Genomic DNA, 17,982 nt, shown 5'->3' on the forward strand with positions numbered 1-17,982 from the left:
CGCCTGGGTGGCTCAGTGGGTTAAGCCACTGCCTTTGGCTCAGGTCATGATCCTGGAGTCCCGGGATCGAGTCCCACATCAGACTCCCTGCTGAGCTCTCTCTTCTCATTCTCTCTCTCTCCCTCCCTCTCAAATAAATAAATAAAATCTTAAAAAAAAATCAACAATAAGCAGGGGGCACCTGGGTGGCTCCACTGGCTAAGCGTCTGTCCTCGACTCAGCTCCTGGATTGATCCCAGGCTCCTGGGATGGAGCCCCAAGTTGGGCTCCCTACTTAGTGGGGAGTCTGCTTCTCCCTCTCCCCCTCTCCTCCTCATGCAAGCTCTCTTTCTCTCTCTCAAATGAATAAGCAAAAAAATCTTTAAAAAAAGAATCAGTGCTCTGCGGGTTGCTGGGGGGGTGAGCGGGGTAGGAGAGGCTGGCTGGGGGATGGACACTGGGGAGGGTATGTGCTATGGTGGGTGCTGTAATTGTGTAAGACTGACGATTCACAGACCTGTCCCCCTGAAGCAAATAATACATTGTATGTTAACAATTTTTTTTTTAAGATTTTATTTATTTACTTGACAGACAGAGATCACAAGTAGGCAGAGAGGCAGAGAGAGAGGAGGAAGCAGGCTCCCTGCTGAGCAGAGAGCCCGATGCGGGGCTCGATCCCAGGACCCTGGGATCATGATCCGAGCCGAAAGCAGAGGCTTTAACCCCCTGAGCCACCCAGGCGCCCCTGTATGTTAATAATTTTAAAAAGACCAAAAAAAATCAATGCTATGTGATATTTAACCTCTCTGCAGTTACACCTCTCACTTGTAAGACAAGGTGCTAAATGTCCACCTTGAAGTTTGGCTGTGAGGCGGGAATGAGAAGACACTGTACTGTGCCTAACTCCGGGCCTGGTATGCGGTGAGGGCTTGACACAATGACGGATCCTCTTCCTATTTCAAAAGTGATGGGTACTGGGGCGCCTGGATGGCTCCGTGGGTCAAGCGTCTCACTCCTGATCTCAGAGTCATGAGTTCGAACCCCACGCTGGGCTCCGTGGGCATGGAGCCCGCTTAAAAAAACAAAAACAAAAACAAAGGTAATAGGTCCCTCTCCTGGAATTCAGAGGGGGGAAAAAAGTGGTGGGTTAAGTTCCGGATAGACTATACGCTCTTTCACAGAAGGTACCCTATCTTACACATCCCTGACCTCTCCCCCCCCCCCCGCCCACCATCCAGAATACCACCCTACACATTGCAGGCACCCAATTAATGGACGCTGACTACAACGGCTGAGCCAGTTTGAAAACCCACGCCCGAGCAGGGGACTGCTGTCGGAAGACGAAGCGGATGCGACCCCACGGGCTGCCCAGCACCTGGAAGCAATAAGCACACCTGCTAGTGTCCTCGTCCTGAATGGGCTGCAGGGTCCGGAAGGGAGCAAAGCCAGTGTCAGTTGCTCAGGGCGCCTCCCCCCTACCCCGGCCCCCAGGTCAGGGAAGCACAAGCCGCCACGTCTCAGTCCCACAGACACAACACCTCGGAGGCAGCCCTGGGCCTCTCAGGGAAAGCCAGGCAGCCTCCGTGCCCTGATGTGAATGGCTGTGCATATTAAGTCAGGCGAAGTCCCCAGGGGCTCTACCCCTGTCCCCCAGGACTCTGAGAGCAGCACCGCTTGGAGTAAACAAATGTCCCACGTGGGCGGTGCTGAAAGGAGCAGACGTTGAGACAAACAGAACCATGTGGCATTATTTTTCTTCCCCCTAAATGTGTGTACCTGCTGCTTTTTCCTCCTCGGGAGGGCCCCAGCTTGGTTGGGAAAGGGGAAGAGACGGAGCAGGGCAAAGAATCTCATTTTCCACCGCCCACTTTTGATTATTCATGTTCATGTGGGAGATGAGACGGGCTGCCGATGACAGATTCAGGAACAATCCCCTCGAACCCCCACCTCGCCCTTGACCTCAGGCAGGCGCCATTCGGCCGAGGCGCACTGGGTATGCACCGGGCCGCACCCTCACCAAGGCACACTAGCCCCCCCCACCAGCTCGGATTAGCTGGGAGCGCCGCAGTCCCCCGTCCCAGGGCCCCCAAGCACTGCTCACACAAAGGGGTATTGCTTTCACAAAGTGAATGGGACCTGAAGGGGGAGGGGGACCCCCTCCCCCAAATAACTAGAAAATCAGAAGTATTTGTTGAGGCTTCATGGGTTAGGACTCCTTCAACCTTCCCCCACGGATGCAGAGAAGGACAGGAGGCAACCAGGCAGAAACCCCATCTCCCCCAGTATCTTGACAGTAGAAGGGAAAGCAACCTTCCCATGAAGTCGGGCTTCCTCCCCAAAGCCAGCCCTCAGAAAGTCGCTGCAAGAATGTTCTACGTTCTTGTAGGATTCCAATGCCTGCTGCGAGTCCCTTTTCTCCTGCCCTCCTGTGCTTCTCTCTGCTTGGAGCTCTTCACCGGCCTAGAGGAGAGAAAACCTCCCAAGGTCGCTGGGAGGGCTAAGGAAGGGTGTGCAGAAGCCAAAAGCTGCATTCCTGCTCTGGCCTCACTCCAGCCTCATCGGTGCCATCTGCTGCCCAAAGCACCTGTGATGACCCCCAGGTGGGCAGGGGTATCATTTACCTGCTTCCTCACTGCCAACCTCTAATGGGGATCTCAGGAAACTTTCCACAGACAGCATGTGTCTTCCTTGTTAGAGTCCTTATTAATAAATCGAGAAGGTCATGCCCATACCATATTAAGCTGCTACCAATTACTCATGAGAGTCATTATCCACTGTAGACTATCGTCCCGTTCCTGGGAGAAAACGAAATGCACCCAAAGGTTTGGATGTCTTAAGAATCCACATCTGGGGGCGCCTGGTTGGCTCAGTGGGTTAAGCCTCTGCCTTCGGCTCAGGTCATGATCTCAGGGTCCTGGGATCAAGTCCCGCATCGGGCTCTCTGCTCAGCAGGGAGCCTGCTTCCCTTCCTCTCTCTCTGCCTGCCTCTCTGCCTACTTGTGATCTCTGTCTGTCAAATAAATAAATAAAATCTTAAAAAAAAAAAATAAAAGAATCCACATCTGGGGCGCTTGTGTGGATCAGCCGGTTAAGCATCCAACTCTTGGTTTTAGCTTGGGTCATGATCTCAGGGTCCTGGGATCAAGCCCACATCCCCTGCTCACGTGCTCTCTCTCTAAATAAATAAATAAAATCTTTAAAAAATAGAAGAAGAAGAATCCATGTGTAGATCAAGCATAAATGAGTGCTATGTTCATGGCTGAATCCCCAGTCTGGAGATCAGCACCGTGTGCTAGAACTTTCTGCAAAATTCTAGCAGCCTAGAACTTTCTGCCATGAGGGATATGTTCTGTGAGGCACTGTCCAACCTGGAAGCCACCAGCCAGCCATGTGTGAACTTTGAGCACTTGAAATGTGGCCAGGGCATCTGAGGAACTTCATGAATTGCTTATATTAGTTCTTTGTAGTGTGTGTAAATGTGAAGAGCCACACGCAAGAGTATAGCTAGCGGCTACTCGATCGCAAAGTACAGAACTAGACAGTGCCTGGTATACAGATGGTGCTCAGTAAGTGTCTGGTCGTGGGAAGAGTGAATGCAGTGAGTAGTTCACCACAGGAATGACAGCGAGAAGCAGGATTCTCGATTTTAGTGGGCACTCACTTTAAACAAACATCAGAGTCCGGTACTTTGATTAACTCTGCTTTACAGAGGAAGAAACTGAGGTTCAGAAGAGTTAAGTGGAGAGTCCATGGCCACACAGGATGTGGCAAGACCGGGACCCAGCCCCAAGTAGAGTGACCCGGTGGCCTCTTCAAAGTGGTCAACTTTGCCACTGATGAAAAAAAGCATTCGGAAGCGTCCCTTTACTACAGGGCAACACCAAATTCAACAGGGGCCTTTTCCTTTTGAAATAAAGCAATGAAGATACGGTGTGTCACCTATGGCGATGTTTTATTCTTTCCTAAGATTTTATTTTTTTTTTTTCATTTATTTGAGAGAGACAGAGAGCAAGTGCAGGGGCAGCGGAAGAGAGACAGAATCTCAAGCAGACTCCATGCTGACCGTGGAGCTCCATGCAGGGCTCGATCTGACGACCCTGAGATCGTGACCTGAGCTGAAACCAGGAGTCAGATGCTTAACTGACTGAGCTACCCAGGAGCCCCTGTGGAGATGTTTTAGATGTCTAGCTCATGCCATCACCCCACAAGGCTCTGGTGACCAACTCCTGGATGCCAGGACAAGAGCTAACCATCCGTCCCACCACTGCAGCCTTTCCCTAAAACCATCTCCCCGGACAGCCAGCTACCCTGCGGGAGCCTCACAAGCACGGCAGCTCTGGCCTCCTGATGACAACAAGCGCCTCCACACATCAAGCACTGAGTGTCCTTCTCCAAGGAGATCCTCTTATCCTTTCTCATGCCATGAATCACAGCCCCATTCCGGAACTGACCCTTGTACCGTAAGGGGTTCCACTGTATCACAGGGGGACGCAAGTTTCCAAGTTTCCACTGCCATCGGACACAAACACAAAACCAGGAACGGAGCAGGCTCCCCCCTCCTCAGCTGACCCCACTCTCCACCACAGCATGGTCCCCCGAGTCCGTCACACAGGGAGCTTTTGTCTTTACAGTGCTCTCGCTGAATGGATTTTTGTAGCTCTTTTCACACCCTATAAGGCGGCCATTTGTGCTCCTCTCAAGGGGGTTCTTTCCAATGATCCTCCAAGCTGTTTCCCTCACCTACCCCAGAGCTGTGTCATCTGTGACTGTCACCATTTGGAACTGAGGGGAGAGAAAGATTTAAGTGGAACTTACTGCTGATGGCATGGGGGGTGATCTGCTGGCAAAATAATAATAATAATAATTCTAGATAAGAACAAATTTTTTTTTTAATTTTGGAGGTTTTTTTTAAAGATTTTATTTATTTATTTGACAAACAGAGATCACAAGTAGGCAGAGAGAGAGGAGGATGCAGGCTCCCTGCTGAGCAGAGAGCCTGATGCAGGGCTCAATCCCAGGACCCTGGGATCACGACCTGAGCCGAAGGCAGAGGCTTTAACCCACTGAGCTACCCAGGTGCCCCTAAATTTTGGACATTCTTAAAGTACTCTTTGTCCTAAGTGGTCAGTCATAGGATACACAATTTTCCTCAAAGTGTTGCTCCAGAACCAAGTGATGCCTTGGAAAGGACTTTATATCATAGAACTTTCTATTATCTTCCTTTACAATTATGTAACTATGACCCCCGCAACCCCCCCTTCTGGATTTAGTATAAGCCCCACCTCCTCCAGAAGGTCTTCCTGGACCATCTGGCCCTCAGAAATTCCTCTTTCCTCTGCTGTCAGGCAGGATCCATTATCTGCAAGGCCACCTCCTCAGGGAGGCCTGCTGCCTGAGGAGCAGGGCCCCTGGGGACCCGTGTGGCCTTTCCTCACAGGCCCCGCGCATTTTATCTCTAACCTCAAACTCAAGTTCCCCACTCAGTGAAACACAGGCTCAGCAGTGAACTTTTTAACCAGCCTCTAGATCCAGCCCTTCTAGAAGACAACACAGCGATAATTCACCACCTATTACAGGACGACCCTGCCAGATCTCACTTCTGTGCAAGTCCCCCATTCACACATATAACACTTTTTGGGAGGGGAATTCTCTGTCTTATTGTTGGGTTTGTTGGTTGGTTTGTTCTGGGGTTTTATTGTTTTCTGTTTTTTTCTCCTTCATTTTAGTACCCGTGTGGCTTGGCGTGGGGAAGCTACCCAGGTCTTGACAGACCCTGATTCCAATACTGATATTTTGGGGCTAATCAATTGCCATAAGCAAATCCTTCTTGGCCTCACAGTATCACAATTCACTCTGTACTTAATCATGGACTTCACTGCGTTGTTTTGTGTTTGCATATATTTATTTTGTGTCAAGAACAAAGACCGTATCTTACTATCTGGGGTATTGCTACCACAGCTAACAACAGTGCTACAGGCATTCAAAAACATTAATTAAATAAAAATAAATGAAGAAGAGAAACATTCTCTGGACACTGGGCAGAATAAGCGACCAAAGGATCCTGGACCACCTCGGATAATCTTCAAACTGGAAATGTCCCCAAAAGACCATTCAGCGCATCATCGGGGCTCACAGCAACGCCGGGGTCCCGGGCGTCAGTATCCGCTCACATGGCCGTCTCGCTTTTCTACATAATGAACCATTTCAGTGAATATTTGGCAAAGCTGATTTTACTTGGGCTGGAGAATTTGTTCAGCTGCATCTAGTTCCAAAATCAAAAACAAAGGGAAGTATTTGAAAACCCAACAGTCTACCCCTAACTTAACACCACAACAAAAATCACAAAACCAATGCTTACAACTCAGTAATAGGAAGACAACCTAATATAAAATTGCTCAAGAAATTGGAAGACCTATGACCGGCTAAGAAGCATACAGTAAGGTGCTCTACATCGTTAGTTATTAGGGAAACACAAATCAAAATCATGAGATCGCACAACATACTAACTATAATACTGACTGCACTCAAAAAAGGCTGACAATGGGGCACGTGGGTGGCTCAGTCGGTTGAGCATCTGCCTTCAGCTCAGGTCATGATCTCAGGGGCCTGGGACTGTGTCCCATGTTGGGAATCCCTGCTCAGCAGGGAGTCTCCCTCTCCCTCTGCCCATCCCCCACCTCCCACTCATGTTCTGTGTGTCTCAAATAAATAAAATCTTTTAAAAAAAATTTAAAAAGGTTGACGATACCAAGTGTTGGTGATACTGTAGAGAAATTAGAATATTCCTACATTGGGGCGCCTGGGTGGCTCAGTCATATTCCTACATTGGGACGCCTGGGTGGCTCAGTCATTAAGGGTCTGCCTTCGCCAGGGTTCTGGGATCAAGCCCCATATTGGGCTCCCTGCTCAGTGGGAGGCCTGCTTCTCCCTCTCCCACTCCCCCTGCTTGTGTTCCATCTCTCACTGTGTCTCTCTCTGTCAAATAAATAAAGAAAATCTTTAAAAATAAAAAATAAATAAAAATAATAGAATATTCCTACATAGGTGGTAGGGATATATAATGGCACAGCTACTTCAATTTTTTTCATTTACTTGAGACAGAAAGAGAGGGAATGCATGAGCGGGGGGAGGGGCAGAGAGAGAGGAAGAGTCTCCAGCAGATTTGGCACTGATCTTGACCCTGAGATCACAACCTGAGCTGAAACCAAGAGTTGGACAGGTACAGCTGCTTCAGAAAGCAGTTTGGCAGTTAGTTAAAAGGCCAGTTCTTAGAGATCTTTCCTCGAGAAGTGAAAGCCTGGGTCTACAAAAGACTTGGGTGTAAATGTTCACAGCAGCATTATTCATTACATTAAAAGCTGGAAACAATACAAACACCAAGCGAAATGGCGAACGGATAAACAAAACTGTGGTATGTCCATACAACAGAATATTACTTGGCAATAAAAAAGGAGTGGCTTTCTGACAGATGCAGCAATGTGGGTGAAGATCAAAAACATGTGAAGTGAAGGGCATCTGGATGGCTCAGTTGGGTAAGTGTCTGCCTTGGGCTCAAGTCATGATCTTGGGGTCTTGGGATTGAGCCCTGCCTTGGGCTCCTCGCTCAGTGGGAAGCCTGCCTCTCACTCTCTCTCTACCTACTGTTGCCTCTGCTTGTGTTCTCACTGTCAAATAAATAAAATCTTTAAAAAAAAATGCTAAGTGAAAGAAGCCAGACACAAAAGACTACACGTTATGGGATTTCATTTATAAGAGATTTCTAGAAAAAGCAAAATGATAGGTATAGATCACACACATGGTTGCCTGGGGCTTGGTACAGGAATCGGGGCTAGTTGCAAACTGACAGGAAGAAATTCTTGGGGATGTTGGGAGTATCCTAAAACTTTCTACAAGACTATATACATTTACTAGAAGTTAGTGAACCTCAAAGGGGAAACCTTATGCTCTATCAAATTTATCTTAATAAAGCAAAAAAGCAATGCAAAAGCTACACACCAACTTAACTGGGGCTTCAAAACTCTATGGCTTCAGTTTATAGATATTATGCTAGCTAAAAGAGCTTTTCTGTACCATAAAACCTATTATAGTTGGAAATTAGAAATTTTACAAACACATCGTATCATTTTAATGGAAAGTTATTTTTTCTGAATTTTTTAAATAATCCACAGGGTATTAAGAATTCTCAAGGTAAATCTAAACTCCAAGGTGTCCCGGCTTGCTTAAACCTGAGAAGCCGGCTTCCCCAAAGCCCTGTTGACAGATGCAGAACTGGTCAGGTTAAAGGGTCCATGTGGGTCTTGGCAATGAAGATTTGAAAGCCTTTTTCCCCCAACAGCCCCCCTTGGTTGAGTCTGAACCCAGAAGATTTGTTTTGCCTTCAAGGTCTTCCTGCTTTAGAGGAAGATGCTCAAAAAGTACTCTCCGAGGGACCCACATGCACCAGCGGGGCTCAAGGGAGCAGCTTCCACGCCAGACCCACGCGTCAGGTCCATCACTTCCCAGCTTGCCTGGCTGGGCGGACTTGATCCAGAAAAAACATGGATTCATCAAGGTTCTCCAGAGAAAATGAACCAGTAATGGGGTGGGGTGGGGGGATGTGTGGGGAGAGGGAGAGAGAGAGAGAAAGAGGGGGAGAAAGAGGAGGTAAGGAGGAAGGTGGGAGGAAGAGGGGGCTGGGGGGGGGAGACAGAGAGAAGGGGCAGGGAGGGAGGTGGGGAGGGGGGAGCAGAAGAGGAGAGGGAAGGAGGGGGAGGGGGAGGGGGAGGGGTGGGGGAGGGGGAGGGGAGGGGAGGGGAGGGGGAGAGAGACCATGCGTGGGCAAGTGAGAGCAAGGTAGGTTTCTTTTTCAGCAATTGGCTCACACAATTATGGGGCCCCGGCAAGTCCAAGATGGGCAAGGCCAGCAGGCTTGGAGACCTAGGAAGGGTTGATGTTGCAGTTTCCAGTGTGAAGCGATCTGAAGGTAGAAATTCCTCTTCCCAGGACCTCCGTCTTTCTCTGGACTCCTGACACCTTGGAGGCTACCCTAACGCGCACACGACCGGTCTCTGCCTCACCGCGGTCCTCGGCGGCGGGCGAAGGCTGGGCAGGAGGGGCTGGACCATAGAACCACCTCACAAAGCCAGTTATGTGTATCTGCTTTCCCATCCCGTATTTTACCAACACGGACACCCTCAATGTAATAATAATGACGACAAGGCAGGCATCAGTTTATCGTCCCATACGTGTGCTCTTTCCACTGTTTTACCACGGCCATTATGCCAAGCGGCGAAATGCCAAGCGTGTATTTGAAGAAAGGATATAGAGAACCTACAAAGTCAAGAACGGTATGCGTTTGCAGAATCTTCAAGCCAGTCTGTGGCCTTGGCATCAGTGCCTTCTAGGAGTGGGGCACTCCTAAGCCCTACGGCCCCGTTTCCCTCCAGTAGAGGGTCCCCATGGTGTTTTGTGATGAACCCCCCACGTGACCAAATAACCTCCAAGAAGACTGAGCCGAGAGAAAGCATCAGACATCAGACACGAGCAGGGACCACCGGGAGCGGGGGCTGGGCGGGGGGTCTCTAAACCCTTAATATTTGTATTTAGGAATTCTGTCCCACACCCAGGGCCTGGTCTAAAGAAGGATGGGGGATGGGGCCCACACACAGAGTTCAGCGTTTGCAGGCACCTGCTCAGGCCTCGGCTATGTCCCTGCCCCTAAGCTCTGAGGAAGGCCTGCATTATTCCCACAGGTAATGGTACATCCTCACAGCAACACGGTGCACTCCTGGGAACACCATCAGTGCCTTCCAGACCCTAGACCCAGGAAGCAAGTAAACCCCACATCTGAAGATTGGCTTAGGCGCATTCCCTTTAAAAAATAAAAATTTTTGGAAAAGGGGCATGTGGGTGGCTCAGTGGGTTAAGCATCCAACTCTGGGTTTCGGCTCAGGTCATGATCTCAGGGTCCTGGGATCAAGCCCCGTATCATATCGGGCTCTCTGCTCAGCAGGGAGCCTGCTTCCTCCTCTCTCTCTGCCTGCCTCTCTGCCTACTTGTGATCTGTCTGTCTCTGTCAAGTAAATAAATAAAATCTTTTAAAAAATAAAGAAAAAAAGAAAGAAAGAAATCTTTTAATAAATACATAAAAAATTTTTAAAACCTTTTAACTGTATTTTCTGAATCTGGCAGAAGGGAATCATGTCTAATACATACAAAAACCAAATCTTCAAAAGTAACATTTGGAATAGGCTGAAGAATTGACCACCCTGAGGGGAAATAGAATGACATTTATGGAACTTATACAGATAGCGGGGGGCAGGGTGGCTAAGTCTTTACACACCTCCTCTGATTTTAACTGTCATACCAATCTTGTATCATAGTATCTTTAGCTCCATTTTATTGATCAGAAGACTGAGGCTCAGCAGATGATTATACAGTTGTGACCTGTCAACCTTTTCTATCATCAGCAGGTCGGTCAATCACGACGCTGTCTACAGTGATGGGCCATGACCGCCCTCAATCAATATATGTAACTAATTGCCAGTGTATTTCTTTCTTGGTGAAACCCTTAAAACAGGCTATTTACTTCCACCATTTTTTTTTTTTTTTTAAGAGAGCAAGCATGAGCATGAGAGGCAAAGGCAGAGGGAGAAGCAGGCTCGGGCCCGATGTGGGGCTGGATCCCACAGCCCTGAGATCAAGACCTGGGCCTAAGGCCGATGCTTAACCAACTGGGCCACCCAGGTGCCCCTACTTCCACTTTTTTTTTTTTGTTCTTCCCCAGTTTTAGGATCAAAATGCCCAATCTCTTCCTATAGCTTCTTCTCACTCATACATTTTCAAAGCCAGATATCATCAGCAAAATAATCACTCAACTGCACCTAATTTCAATTAGATGAAATGAGATTGGTGATGCTTGACTTTTCCTAACAGTACACAGTCATCTCTGCCATTTACATAATGCCCCAGGGCTTCCTCAACCCTATTCCAAGCTGACAGACCAAAACCATTTCACTCAGTGCTCAGGGGCAGAAAGCCCGAGAGAAAAACACAATTCCCTCTTCCACAAAGTCTTAGGAGAGAAATACATCCAGAAGAGAGGTCGAGGGGGAATTGGGATTCCAGAACGGTTACTACCACGTCCAAAGAGGACGTCTGATCATCTCCAGCCCTACTGCTGCCTGTGTGGTCACCATGCCTGCCCAGCCCTGCTTCCTCCTGGTTCCCACCCTTTCCTGCAGCCTCTCTCCACCTGGGGGCAACCACGGAAACTCTGCAGGAGGGCAGGAAAGGGCACGGTGCTCCAGGTCCTCAGCTGAGGATGCCGAACGTGACCGGGCAAGACGGCATCCCAAAGGAGCCTGCCCTCCCATGAAGAGGCTTCCCCCAGAGTCTGCGCTAAGGTCTCCAAATACTGGGGCAGGGAACATGAAGACAGATATCGTCACATTACACACTAAAGTCAACGAATTATTTTAACACAGTTCCCCAGCCAGGTTAATTATTCACAGCAGGGTTGGTCTTGTTTTCTCAAAGGCGGAGAGCTACCACATCTCTGTGTCTGGCCGCCACCGCAGGCACATCACCTGGGAGCTAGAGAGAAATTCTAAACCCTGAGTCCCACCCTGGAATCAGCATTTTGACAACATCTCCTCAACCCAGGCCCCCCAGCCCTTCCCCCCCTTCACTCCCCAGGGGGCAGACGGGGTGAGCTCCTGTGTGAATGTCTGGGAGGCACTGGGCTAGGCAGGCATCACAAAATGTTACTGATTGATGGACCCATCCTGTTGATAATCTTTTGCCTTCCCCAAGCATTCATTCATTCATTGGAAAGGCATTCATTCGTCATTTAGCAAATATTTATAGTGTGCCTACTGGGTGACTCAGCGCCTGGCACTGTCTAGGGGAGATAAGGCCACCCTGGTGAGCAAAGCAGGCACAGGCCCTACTTCAAAGAAATTTCTTTCCAGTTGGGGAGAGAAATAGCAAGTAAGGGAACAAGCAAACAAACGGAAAGAGGTCATCACTAACAGCGACAGCGCTACCAAGAACATGAAGCCACAGACAGCTTCTGAGCAGGGAAGGACATAGAACCACATACGTGTCTGTATGCCACTCACCTGCTGTATAGAGACTAGACCGGATAAGGAACAAGAGTGGACCTAGGGAGGCAGCGAGCAGGTGGCTCACTGCCCAGTCTAGGGGCTGGAGAACAAATCAGACATGGGATTTGACTGACCCCTCACCCCCAAGGCTGGCTGGGAACTGTGCTGCACTGGAAACAAAGGTGAGTGAGCCCATCCTGGCTGCCTTCAGGCACGGGGCAATCAAGGGGCTTGCAGAGTGAGGCACACGAGGAAACCTACAAACAGCAGCCTCACTTCAGGGGCCAGTTCATTGGGCAACATCTTTGTTAAAGGAAATGAGCACATACTTTTTGACCAGCAGCTCACATATTTACCCTACAAGCACACTGGTATGTGTGCAAAGGGAAATAGGTTCTAGGTTATTCATTACACATTTGTAGAAGCAAAACACTGGGAACAACCTAAATGCTGAGTAATAAGGAACTGGTTAAGTCAATTTTGATTTATCCACATAATGAAATACTACAGCAAAAAAATAACATGGATACTTCCTTATGCTGTTTTTTTTACATGAATATGGGTGTGTATGTGAGCGTATACATAAATTCTTCTCAAGATAATACTGTTGCATGACAAAAGCAAGCTATATAACAGTGTGTATGAGCTGTTACCAACTGTGTCAAAACGCTTTAAAAAATGCCCAGACACCTATTTGCTAACACATACCTAGCAAAACCTTCCAAGGTTGACATTAAAAAAGCAAACAAAACAACAACAGAACAACCTGGCACTGCCTCTAGTTGAAGAACAGGGACTGGGGGACACTTATCCCTCACTGTATACTTTTATAGTATTTACCATTTGTAACACGTGGATATAGAACCTATTCCAAATAACTAAGTGAAATTTAAATTTTACCCAAATGCACTAAAATAGGTTCAAGAAAAGGCAGCTATTGGTGCTGCGAGCCCAGCAGGGTATGTGAGGGGCGAGACTGGGAAAGGGGGAGACTTCAGGAAGGAGGCAACCCTGGGGCCAAGTCTTGCAGGACGGACAGGCATCCATCACAAACACAAGGCAGAAGGTTCCAGACAGAGGCATGGACCTATAATCAAATACGGTCCGTCTGAGGACACACCAGGAGTTCTGGGTTTAGCCAAAACCCGTTAGGGTTCCAGAACCGCCAGCAGGACAGAAGCCTGGGCAAAGTTCATCACAGGCCAGCCCTTGCCAGTCAAGCCAAGAAGTTGAGACTCTTCCTAGAAGCGACGAAAGTGGGGGCACAGTGACACGATCGAGCCTGCGGTTCTTCAAGGAAAGGCTGGCAGTGGTGTGGAAGACAAAGGCAGGCGGCGGTGTGGAGGGGCAGGCGGGAACCTCGCTTCAGAGACCTGGGTAGGGGCCTCGTTCCTTCTACGGAGGAAGCGATGATGGAGAAAAAGGAACAGAGTCAAGAGAGAACAGATTCCACGCGTGGGGTAAACGGGAACAGAGGAGAATGCCAACGATCTCATCCGAGCTACTTGGATCTGACAGAAGGAACTAAGGCCAAGAAGCAAGTTTAGGGGATAGAAGAGCAAGAAAAGAGGCAGAAGGGCGGGTTCAAATCCCTAGCTGTCTGTGCCTGAGCAAGGCTGCTCAGCTCTCTGAATTTTAGTTTGCCTCATTTGTACAACGGGGCTAACGTCTATGCTAGGGGCCCATTCTCACAGTGAAGGGGAGTGTTTTATACAAGGCACTTGCCACATTGCCTGGCATGCGTTAAAATTGTATGAAAGGACGCAGAAAGTCTCTACCACAGAGAAATGCCTAGTTCACCAAAGGACGGATCTCAAGGGAATTTTTAGAAATTCAAGGAGGATGTCTATGTTTCTACTGACTCCAAGTGTTATTGCTCCACGGTCCCCAGACCATCCCTCACCTTGACACACCAGAGACCTGTCCTGAGTGTGGATGGAGGGCCGCAGACCACTTGCCATCGCTGGGCAAGCAACTCAAAGGCCAGGCTTTGGCCAAAATTAGGACACTTCACTGGGGCCAGTCAACACTGGCTTGTTTCAACACCAGGCAAACACCACCATCTATAAACCCCCAACGGCCAAACCAGCTCTGTAACTGTTCGGGTGTTTCACTTCCTCTGGTGTGTGTGTGTGTGTGTGTGTGTGTGTGTGTGTTGGACCTCTAACCATGACAGCCAAGCACACCAAGACGAAGCCCCAGCTGCAAACTTGCAGATACAATGTGAAAGAGAGGGACCTCTGGGCATTTTCCAGTGAAGACAACTGGGGAATGAGACAAAGCCCAGCCTCACCTAAATTCAATGCCCCCACCCCCAGCATTCTCTATAATCACGAAGTATCTCAAATTACCTGCAGAATCAGATTTTTTAAAAAAAAAGCCCCAAGACTTACTACAAAAATATAAACAAAACCCTAATCTTCAGTCATGATTATTAAACTAGGTCTATTTCTGAAGACCCTTGCTTGGTTTTCAAGAGGTAACTCATGTTAATCTTGTCAAGGAAAGAAAAAAAAAAGTCATAGGAATTTTTGAAAATAAGAACAGAAGTATCCAGAAATGTATTATTTGTGCCACTTCTCTCCAACCCAGAGCCCCCAAGAGATGGTCAGAAAACAGGAACATCCTTGTTCTCCAAATGGTCACTCTCCTGGAGATAGATAGGCCTTACCAGTGCTGACCTGCAAGACTGTGCTGCCACAGTGGGGAAAAGCAGTGTTACAAGGTCTTTCTGATATAACCAGTCATTGGCTCTCTATAAAACAGAGCTCAGGACCCACCTGTTGGATACAAAGTGTTCTAACAGATTTATGCTATTTGGATGGTTATAAGCTATCTGATAATGCACAGATCCCCTGTAAACACAAAGGTGAGCAACCTAATACATAAGATTACATCAAACAAGAAAGTCGGAACCCAATGCCATTCAATTCAAGACCAAAGAAAATAAGGCACAAAGGTCAGAAACTTAATGAAATTAACATGAAAACAAACGGACAGCCTTGGGCAGCCTCTTAGGAATTCTATCAGAAGTCCCTGCTCAGAGTCAAGAGCAGAATGGCCTGATAAAAAAGTGGTTTTCTAGGAAGAAAGAGTTCTATCTTCCAGTCCTAGATCTCTGAAGATAGAATTGACATATAGGTACATTTCACCCACCCTAAATTCATGCCAGTTTAAAAAAAAAAATAAGACATGCCTTCCAAGATGACATAAATTACCATTGATTGGCTTGAGTACTGTCCCTGCTCGTGCCCTATTACTCTTCTTTAATGTCGTGTCCTGTGCCATAAGCTCTGTCTCTTTCCTCATCAATAAAAATTCCAGCTTTTAAGGTGGGTGTTCCATTTCCTGGGAGAGTAAGAAGTGAGCAGTATTCCTGAGACTGTCTTAGGTACGAACGGACAAAAACTGCTGGTGGACAAACTATGCGCTCCTGTTTCCTCCGGGCAGGGCAGGGACGCTGATGCTCCTGAGTTCTGAGTGTTCAGACCGCTTGGGTTTGGTGGGGGGACCGGATGGCGAGGGGGCGGTGAAATCATTCCCAACCTGCTTGTCAACCTCAGGCCTGGGAACTTTCCTGATGGTTATTAAGGAGGGACTACAGCATGCTCCCACGTGAAACTGGCTGCGTTGGGCCTTTTCCCACACAAAACATCCCTGCCTCCGCAACTAGTGCGCCCATCCCCCCCAAATTTAAGATCGATCATTTCAAACCCACGCGGAAGACAATCCCCAATTCCCCAGCTGCCACACTCGACAGTTCAATCCCCTTGGTGGTTCTGTCAAACCGGTTGGTTACGGACCCAGGACCCCCCTGGCAGTCGTCCCCCACCCCCATCCAACCACTCCCGCCATCCTCGCTTACGGCGAAGGCGGAATCATCCCGGTTGAACACCCCATTCTAATCTCACACCGAACTAAGAGCAGTAAGAAGCAAACCGGCCTAGCAGGGCGCCACAGCTGCTACCCGTCAGGTAGTCCACCGCCCCCAGGAATATCCGCCACACGTGTGGGGCCCCTCATTCGGGCGTTCCTGGGCCGCGCACTCGCCTCTCGCAGGCGCGCACCCACGCACACACTCGGGGCACTAACAGGCACAGCTGCGGACTTAGTTTTCTCTTCCTGAGCGCGGCTCCTGCCCAGTCCTCCGCAGCGGATCCGGCTCGTCGCCAGCCCCGGAACACACGCCTCCTCCAGCCTCCGCGCCACGCACGTGGGAAGGCGCGTCCAGGTGGTGCCAGAAGGGAGGAGAGAAGCGCAGAGGCAGGGAAGGCCGGGGATGAGGAAGGAGGGAGCTCCGAGTGGCATGTGGCATCTCAGGTCCCCGGGCCGGCGTAGATGCCTCGTAAGCCTCTGGGATGCAGAGGGGGCGAGGGCAGAAAAGCAGCAGGGGAGGGAAGGAGCTGGAGGGGAGAGGGAAGGGGGTCGCTCACCCAGGGTTTTGACAGCGATCTGCCTGGTGAGGGGCGGCGGCAGGTTGATGCACACCAAGTCCACGTCCTGATGCAGCAGCACCTCGTCAATGCGGCTGGTGTAGAAGGGGACGCTCATCTCCTTGGCCAGCTCCTCCGCTTCCTCTTGCGTGCGGCCCCACAGCGCCTTCACCGCGAAGCCCTCATCTTTCAGCAGCGGGATGATGACACGGGCCGTGAGGCTGGTGCCGAACACGCCCACCCCGGGAAGCATGGCTGCTCTGGTCCGCCGGGTCCTACTTTAGCTCAGATCTCCAATCCAACGCGCTCACACACACCCCTCTAGCCAGTCCTGCGCCCGGCTCGCCGCGGTGCGCCAGCCGCCCGTGCCCCGGGCAAGGCGCCCGGGTGCCGGGAGCGCACCGAGCTGCGGGCGGAGCAGGCTCGGGGCGCCTCAGTACGGCGTCTGCTGCAGTGTCCGCCACGCGGGGCTCTCGTCCCTCCCGGGGGCGGCGGCAGGGACCCCCGCGGGGCGCCCGAGGCCCCGAAGCCCCGCGGAGCCCCGGCTCAGGCGGCACCCCCGCCGCAGCGCCGGCCGGCTCGGCGAGCCCCGCCGCGGCCGCCCCATGGCCGGCTCATCCCCGCGTCGGCGCCTCCGCAGCTCCGGCGACCCGCTCTCTCCCGCGTGGTTTCCGCAGCCGGCGACTCGCACGCACGAGCCTCTACAGCCTGCCCGAGCACTGACCCGCGCGGCTGCGGGGTCTCCTTTCTCGCCCGCCCTCGGCTCGGAATGAAATAATCCAGCGGCCGCCAGGAGGCCGGCTAAGCACGCGGCTCGGAGGGCGCCGGGCGCGGATCTCGAGCTGCAGCGCGGCGCGGGCGGCCACGACCCGGCGCCAGCCTCCTCATTCTGCTGCCATGTTCGCTCACGGCGCGGCTCGGGCGGCCTCGGCCCCAGGCCGGCTCCGGCTCCGGGATCCCGCGGGGACGAGGGCGGAGTTGGGGAGTTTGGCTGTCAGCAGCCGGGGTGGTGCCGCACCGCCCCCGCCGCAGCGCCGCGCGCCATTGGCCGCCGCGCGCCGCCCCCGCCCCGCCGCCGCGGGCTCCCGGTGCGCGCCGCGCGGGGCCCAGGAACCCAGCCCGGCTCCTCCCTCCGCCCCGCCCCGAGCGCCCGCGGTCCCTCCGTGGCTTCCCTTTCTTCGCCCTCACCTCCTCCTTCCCTGCCTCGCCTCTTCCCAAACCCCGCCCCAAGCAGGCCAATAAATCCATCAGGGCCCGGCGCGCCCTTCTGGGCGTGTCGTCAGTCCCTGGGAAGCGGCCAGTGGGCGGCTCGTCCCCTGGGAGTCTGGGGGCGGGGGGCGGGCATCGAGGGGTGCGCGGCGGAGAGGGAGCTTTTCCTTCGTGCAGAGAACCACTGTAGGAACGCTTTCCAGGCCCTCCCTCTTAATCCTTGCACTAACCTTAAGGTTATTGGTGCAACCCCTTTACCTGATGATGCAGTTGAG

At 51.0% G+C, this 17,982-nt stretch overlaps 1 protein-coding gene across 2 annotated transcripts in view; it reads right to left on the bottom strand.

Annotated features, from left to right (window-relative positions):
• Positions 1 to 17,529, bottom strand: part of GFOD1 (Gfo/Idh/MocA-like oxidoreductase domain containing 1) — a 102,568-nt gene extending 85,039 nt beyond the window's left edge. Inside the window, exon 1 of one of the 2 annotated variants that reach the window (XM_059179299.1) lies at positions 16,499 to 17,529. In XM_059179299.1, coding sequence (XP_059035282.1) covers positions 16,499 to 16,751 — 253 coding nt within the window. In that variant the 5' untranslated portion in view covers positions 16,752 to 17,529. The other variant, XM_059179301.1, reaches the window with a different exon arrangement.
• Between the last annotated feature and the right edge of the window lie 453 nt (positions 17,530 to 17,982).

This window comes from Mustela lutreola, chromosome 6 (assembly GCF_030435805.1).
Source record: "Mustela lutreola isolate mMusLut2 chromosome 6, mMusLut2.pri, whole genome shotgun sequence".
NCBI classification, from domain to species: domain Eukaryota; kingdom Metazoa; phylum Chordata; class Mammalia; order Carnivora; family Mustelidae; genus Mustela; species Mustela lutreola.